The 8,097-nt window shown below is 35.3% G+C and overlaps 1 protein-coding gene and 1 long non-coding RNA gene across 2 annotated transcripts in view; one reads left to right on the forward strand and one right to left on the reverse strand.

Moving 5' to 3' along the window:
• Positions 348 to 8,097, forward strand: part of LOC107607951 — a 10,646-nt gene continuing 2,896 nt past the window's right edge. The window contains exons 1-4 of the mRNA XM_016309842.2: positions 348 to 735; positions 7,074 to 7,441; positions 7,540 to 7,705; positions 7,917 to 8,091. Of these exons, the coding sequence (XP_016165328.1) occupies positions 691 to 735; positions 7,074 to 7,441; positions 7,540 to 7,705; positions 7,917 to 8,091 (754 nt within the window). The 5' untranslated portion in view covers positions 348 to 690. The remainder of the gene's footprint in view (positions 736 to 7,073; positions 7,442 to 7,539; positions 7,706 to 7,916; positions 8,092 to 8,097) is intronic.
• Positions 1,306 to 5,055, reverse strand: LOC110264435. Its single transcript, XR_002350610.1, has 2 exons — positions 2,696 to 5,055; positions 1,306 to 2,237 (listed from the first exon to the last, which is right to left on the reverse strand). It is a non-coding gene; the product is annotated as an uncharacterized LOC110264435 (long non-coding RNA).

The following is an 8,097-nucleotide window of genomic DNA, read 5'->3' on the forward strand; positions in this document are numbered from 1 at the left end:
AACATTTAACATTTCTAACTAGGTTTGCTGTGCTATAAAATGATGAGGTTAATGAAGGTTCCATTCAAATTATTGAAAAAGGATAAAGGTGATGAAAGGCAAGTAATAAAAGCTAGGGCACAAAGGGATAAATTTGAAACCCAAAAAGGAAAAAAGACAAATGACACAAAAGGTAAATAAACACAGAGCCTTTCCTACAGAACCCAAAGCCAAAACCAGCCCACTAATTAAAAAAATGTGCCAAACAAACCTAGCCCTAACCCATCTAGGTCTGTCACCACTAAAGTCCAAGAAGGAACAAAACTTTGACAAGCAACCAGCAACAATAGCTTGACCCAAGCTTGATCCACAATAGCAATAGAAGTAACAAATAATATCACCCTTCCATAACCATCGCACACCCAAACCCTTCCAATATCGATAACACCTTGAACCAAAACATGAAAATTTACCCCCAACCTCATCATTTCAAAGAGAATTAGACTACAATGAAAAGTGATACCCCTTCACAGATGTTACAAGTGGTAGAATCAACCCTGGACAGAAAGAATTTGGACAAATCGCCTGATTTAGCCCCCCCAGGTTTTGAATCCTTAGAATCGAAGGTTCTAATAGAGCTTATGGACAAATTTGAGAAGGAAAATAGAAGCAATGAAGCTATGATTCTGGAAAACCGCAACGAGATAAGGGATGAGATGCAGTGGCAGTGATGGGACTTGCCCCTCCCTTGGTCAGGTACTCTGATGAGCTTTGAATGTATTGTATTCTGTTATATTTTATTTTGTTTTAATCTCCTATCTCTATGAAGATTCTTTCCTAGAATATCAGAAGGTGTGCGAATGAGTCTACGATTCACACACCCAAAGAGATTGTTAGCCAGTATAGTCCCGACATTACTGTGTTAATTGAAACCAAATGTAGTGAAGATACTGCCAATAGAGTTATCAAAGAAATGGGGTTCATGCATAACATTCTGGAAAAGGCGATTGGTTTCATGGGTGGAATATGGGTATTATGGAATAGTGATGGCCTGATATTGAGGGTTGATATTTCTCACCAACAGTTTATTCACCTAGAGGTCAAAGACTTGAAGAAAAGAGTGTGGTACTTGATAGCAATATATGTCAATCCTCATCCCCAATAGAGGCACATCTTATGGGAAGCTTTGAAAGATATAGCTAGAGATGTGAGGAAGGAATGGATGTTGATTGGTGACTTCAATGATATCATAGGAGAGATAAAAAAAAAAAGGAGGAGCGCCTATTGATAGCACAACTTGTAACCGGTTTTGAGGATGGATTGAGGAGTGTTGTTTAATTGATCTGGGATTTATAGGCTCCAAGTTTACCTGGATTGATGGTATTAGAGAAGGCAGAGAAAAGACCTTTAAGAGACTAGACCGTGCCTTAGCAAATTCATCATGGAGAATGAATTTCCCAAATGTGATTATGAATGTTCTCCCAAGAGTGAATTCTGACCACCACCCCCTTTTAGTAGATCTTGAACCAAGGAGATTTGATAGGGATGAAAATCCATTTTGTTTTGAAGTGATGTGGCTAACTCACTAAGATTTTACAGATTTCATATAACACTCTTGGAGAAATGACTATCAATTACGAGAGCACTAGAATCACTTAAAGGCAACCTTAAAACTTGAAATATTGAGGTGTTTGGGCATGTAATGAAGAAGGAAATAAGAATCCTCAACCGTCTTTAAGAAATTCAAAATGCGGCATCCTATAGCAGTAACCTGTTTCTCCAAGATTTGGATAAAGAGTTGAAACATGAATTGGAGACTATCCTGAACCGTGAAAAAAAATTTTGGTTACAAAAATTTTGACAACAGTGGATTGTAAAGGGAAATAGAAATATGAGGTACTATCATACAAAAACCCTTATTAGAAGAAGGAGAAATAGAATTATCAAGTTGAGAAGGCAAGATGGCAGCTGGTGTGAGAACAGTAAAGAGTTGATAGAATTTACCTCGAACTTCTACAAGGACCTGTATAAAGAAAATGATGTGAATAGGATGCCCCTAAACACAAATTGTAAATTTCTCATAATAAAAGAACATGTTAACACTGGTATATTAAGTTCTCCTGGCTTTGATGTCATTAAAACTTTTCCTTTCAACATAGGCTCTATGAAAGCTCTAGGTAAAGACGACTTTTTAGCCCTGTTTTTTTAAGAAAAATTGGTAGACTTTGGGGCACTTCTTTGCACACTTTATCATTTTCCTATGGAATAACCCAAGTGAAATTACAAGTGTAAATTAGACTCTCTTGGCACTGATACCTAAGAATAATCAACCAGAATTTATAAATCAATTTCGGCAAATATCTTTGTGCAATGTAGTATATAAAATCCTTACAAAGATTCTGGTGAAAAAGCTAAAATCCCTTCTGAATGATAAAATTTCTCCTTGTTAGTCAAGCTTTGTTCTTGGTTGTATTATACAATCATCGCAAAGGAAATGATACATGATATGGGGAAGATGAAAGGAAAAAAGAAATTTACGGCCATCAAAATTGATTTCAAAAAAGCATATGATAGATTAAGTTGGATTTTTATTAAGATGGCTTTTAGAAAAAATGGGTGTAAGTAAAAAGATCGTGGAGATTATAATGAACTGTGTCACATCTGTCTCTTACAAGGTCCTTTAGAACGGGTGTAAAACATATGCATTTACCCCTACCTGCGGCATTAGACAAGGCGACCCTTTGTCTCCGTATCTTTTTGTTATTGCTATGGAAAAACTATCTCACATGATTGAAGATAAAATTATCAAAGGGGGCTGGAAACCAATGCGAGCTAGAAGAGATGGACCTTTGATCTTGCATTTTTTCTTTACTGATGACTTATTACTTTTTGCCGAAGCTTCATGGGAGCAAATGGAAATGCTTTTAAGCACTCTCAGAGTGTTTGGTAAAGCATCGGAATTACAGATAAATGTGGCTAAAACATCTATGCTCTACTCTGAAACTGTTACAACAGAGAGAAGTGCAATAAATAGTGTGTGCACTTCAAGGAAGTCCCTTGTTTAGGATGCTATTTGGGGGCTATGATCTTGAACTCGAAAAAAAAGACAGTTTCAAGATGACTGTAAAGAGATTCAAAGAGAAGCTTAAGGGATGGAAAGCAAGATGCTTGTCTATAGTAGAGAGAATCACTTTAGTCTAATTAGTCATCAATCCTTGCCTTAGTTTTGATATGGCTCACACCAAGATTCCAATTAGGATTTGTAATGAAATAGAGAAACTCCAACGAAATTTTATGTGAAAAAAGAAGAATAACAACAGAAAATTACACGCTGTTAGCTGGAAGAGCATGTGTAAACCAAAAGTTCAGGGGAGCTTAGGGATTCGTAAGCTCAATCTTATTAATAAAGCTTTCCTTATGAAAACTTTGTGGAGAACTTTGACAGAGTCAAATTCTTTATGGGTCAATATGGTATACGCTAAGTATGGCAGGGGGACAGACTTAATGTCTAATATTATCTCTCACCCATCGAATTATCCCTTCTAGAAACAACTAGTTAAAGTATGGAAAAGTATAAAATAACATATTGGCTATGATATTGGTGATGGTTGTAAAACAAATTTTTGGAGTGATTGGTGGGTCAAGAGTGAAGACAAGCTTATTTTAAAGATTACAATTGAACTCGGAGAAGATATGATGGATGCTAAAGTTCGTGACTTTGTCCTTCAAAATGGTGAGTGGAATATAAATCTTTTGAGGCAATTTCTCCCTAATGACTCTATAAATAAAATAAGAGCCTTGTTGCCACCCAATGATAAAATGGGCAAAGACAAACCCTTTTGGAAAGGAACAAGTAATGCTAACTTTATTGTGGCCAGTGCTTACTATATGATTACAAAGGAGGAAGGATAGTAATATATGACATGGAAGATTATTTGGCAATGGAAAGGTCCACAGTGCATAAAATGCTTTATGTGAATGGTCTTTCACAAGAGACTAGTGAATGCAAGTTGGAGAGCAAAGCTGTTTGGAAGCTGTCCGAACTGCCACCTCTATGACAGACGGCAAGAAACGCTCCTCCACGTGTTAAGATATTGCACATCGGCGACTAAAATCTGGGTACGTATGGTGCATCCCCAAAACTTATATCTTTTTCTTAGAGCTTCCTTTGATATATGGATTAGATGGAACCCGACATCGAAAATTGATACCTCAAAAGAGGGAACATAGTTATCGTATTTCATAGTAACTTGCTTGAAAATATGGAACTGGAGAAAAAGAAAATTTTCTTTTCTCCATATAAAAGACCAATCTATGCTATGGACTCCGATTCATAATTCCTTTTGTCCAAAGCATCTATGAGGCCTTTAAAAAGCATACCTTGCTATAGAATCTTAGAAGAAGAGTTGAATGCCACATAAAATAGAGACTTCTTCTTCTAGGGTGGATAAAAACCAATTCAAATAGAACTTCTGTGAGAAAGCCTGGCAGAGCAGGGTGTAGTGAATTAATAAGATATGACCAGAGGCACTGGATAGCGGGATATATATTTAACATTGGGACTGTACAATATTTAAAGCAGAGCTGTGGGAGGTGGTTAAGTGTTTGGAGATTGCATAGGACTTGTGACTTAAAAGAATTGAGCTTGAAGTATACTCTAAAATTATCTATACTCTCCGAAATAAACAGAATATCTCAATACATCCAAATACTTTAGTAAGAAGAATCAGTCAACTTAAGCAGCGAAATTGGAGGCTATCTTTTGTGCATAATTACAAAGAAAAAAAATCGTGCAGCAGATTTTCTTGCTAGAAGGAGTCTTAGCTTAATTGAAGATTTTCATTTTGTTGATAACACTGTTCAGAAATTTTGTGAAAATCATTGATGATGATGCTAAAGGGATCTTATTACCCTATGTAATTTCGATCTTGTAATCTCTGGACTTTGCCCCATCTGTTAACCAGAAAAAAAAAATTTACTGACAGAAAAGATACTTGCATGAGTCTTTATGCTCAAGTCAAAAGAATTTTTGAGATAAGAAATAAGAGTATTAAGGACTTATTTGGGTAAGCTTAAAAAAAAAAAGATGTTTTCAAGTTATCTTTTTTTAAAAGATCTTTTAGAAAAATAAAAATAATTTTATATTACTATTAGAAATTTTATTTTTCTAACTAATATTTATATTTTTTATTTTGTTTTCTCGGCTCATGATCTTATGCGAATGTGAAATAATGTTTTTTTTAAACAAAAAACCTACATACAGGCCCAAGTAATATTAACAGACAATAGTGAAGGCCCAATGAGTTGCGACTCCACGGAAGAAGATTAGGCTTAATTCGGCCCAGTCCATCCATTTAAAGCTGAAAGTCAACGGACAGAAATAAAGGTAAAACTAAAAAGTCAAGAAGTGGAAAGAGAGAACGAAATCCAAGTGAGGGTAGGAGTTGAGTTGAGGTTCAGTTTTGACTTTTGAGTGTCGGCAACGGAAAGAATCAACAGAATTTGTGTGGATCTCTCCCTAATAATAATCAAACCATGGAGTCTCGTATTTTTCATTCTCCTTACGTTCATGTCTTTAACTGCACTCCATTAATAATACCCACCGGAGCTTTTGTTTTAGATCAGAGACAGACAAGTATTATGGAATATATATGTGGTAACATTAATTGACACCCACTTCTATTTTCTGCACTGACTCCCTCATATCCTTTTATTTTTCTATTTAATTAATTATTATTTTATTATGTTCCTTAACTAGCAACATCATTAGTTGTTGTTGTCCTCCTCTCCTTAATCATGCCACCCTTGAATGTAGTTTCAGCTAAGTTGATCCAATTAGTCATCATTACCCATAATTATAGTTGATAACCTCAAGTTTCAGGATCAAACATATTTGGTTTATCTGACTCGCAAGTAAATACTTTAGAAACTATATATGATATTGTGGACATTCATAAAAAGATTCTCAACTTGTTCAATGTCATAATAAATATACGATATTTATGGATCAAAAAGCAATATCCACCTAACTATGAAAAACCTTGTAATCCAAGTCTCATACACATACATGGAATTTGTTAATGTTGCAAGTGTGAAGAGTGTTGAAGTTAGTCCCACATCAAAGAAAGCAAGGAAGAGTGAGTAGTTTATTATTATAAAATTAAGGAACAAAACTATTATATTCTTCCTCAACTCTACGAACCTTAGGCTTCCAGTCCAATTCAAGCATAGATAATCTGCAAGACAAAGCAAATGGGAACTAAAAGCAAAACAAAATTCACAAAGATATCAATTCCTACTCCACCTTTTTTCCATTGTTGGTATTATTATTTGAAAGGGTCTTGATAATAATAATAGTAATAATAATAATAATAATATTCAGTTGTGAAATTCAGATGATCATGTGGTTTAGATAATAAACAAAGCACAACTGGGAAGAAGACGCTAACAGCTTTCACACATTTTTAGACTAGTTTGGAATTGGATTCCCCATGTTTTTGAACTTTCATTTTTTCTATTAGTTTGGTTTGTTGGCCCCACAATTTTCCGTAGCTTTCACACTCAAATTTGGTGAGCCAATTAGTACATACATATATTGAGAGACTGTAGGCCTACTGCTTCACAAGAACAGCACAGCCTCAAATTGTTCTGAAAGATTTGCTGATTATAATTGTTGAATTGGTTTACAGGTATGGAGACTTTAAAGAAGATTTTTGCTTGTTCTGTTGAATTTCTCTTTTCTTATTACTTAATTGCTAGCACATAAGTTGTAATAACTGCGGTAGATGCTTGCAAGTTAATAGGGACCATTGCAGCAATTAAGAATTTAAGATGGTAGTATATGGTAGATGACATATTTTATTATAGTATAAGTAGCATATGGTACATGAGACATTATTTTAATGCTGGTGATGTTTTACTCATCTAAAGAACAAAACATTCAAGTGTTTTGTATTAATTTTCTTTAGATGATCATGGAAATAGTTGGTGTAGAGATTGAGATTCTAAACATAAGATATGATTATTGTTTCACATAAAACCTCTGAAAAGTATGCATGTTCCTAACTATTTTCTGATATTGTTTTCTTTGGCAGATCATGGAGGGAAAACACTCTGTTCCAAGTATGACCAAGCCTACTAATATCATACAAAATCATGACTTCTCTGAAGGGCTAAGCTTTTGGCATCCGAATGGCTGCGACGGCTATGTTGCTTCAACTGAACCAGGTCCTCAAGGAGGAGTGACAATGACATTAGGTGCTAAATATGCTGTTATCACAAACAGAAAGGAATGGTGGCAAGGTCTTGAGCAAGATATCACCGGAAAAGTCTCTGTCGCTTCCACTTATGCTGTTTCGGCCAATGTTGGAGTAGCTGCACTTTCTGAGGGATCTGCTGATGTTCTAGCTACCCTGAAACTAGAGTATCATGGTTCTGATGCAAGCTACCTGTTCCTTGGGAGGTACATAATAATTTTTATAATCTCATTGTATTCTCTTCCTTGTTCTATAAGATACATTTACCAAAATGATTACAAAATTGACCATTATTTTCCTACAGAACTTCTTGTACAAAGGGTAGCTGGGAAAATCTGAAAGGGACATTTTCATTGTCAACTATGCCTGATCGAGTTACATTTTATTTGGAAGGACCTGCTCCTGGAGTTGACCTTCTTATACAATCAGTAGAGATTACCTGCTCTAGTTCAAGTGATATTGAGGATCATGTAATTTTCCATTTCTGAATGCTGTTACATCTTTGCAAAATTATAAATCTTGGTGAAAAGTCTAATATATTTAACAAACTTGAAGCACATACATACCTGAAATGAAATAGTTACCACATCTTCCATTGCAATAAACATAATCATTGCACATGTAATCTCTTTTAAACTCACTAACTTGTGATGAATTGTCCTCCTTTGTTTTATAATAAAGGCAAAAACAACAGGAACTTTGTCAACTGAAGATGATAACATCATAATAAACCCACAATTTGATGATGGCCAGAATAACTGGTCTGGAAGAGGCTGCAAGATCGCAATACATGACTCACTGGGAAATGGAAAAGTCCTTCCCAAGGTTGGAAAATTCTTTGCAGCTGCAACAGAACGCACCC

Source organism: Arachis ipaensis, chromosome B07, assembly GCF_000816755.2.
Source record: "Arachis ipaensis cultivar K30076 chromosome B07, Araip1.1, whole genome shotgun sequence".
In the NCBI taxonomy this organism is placed as follows: domain Eukaryota; kingdom Viridiplantae; phylum Streptophyta; class Magnoliopsida; order Fabales; family Fabaceae; genus Arachis; species Arachis ipaensis.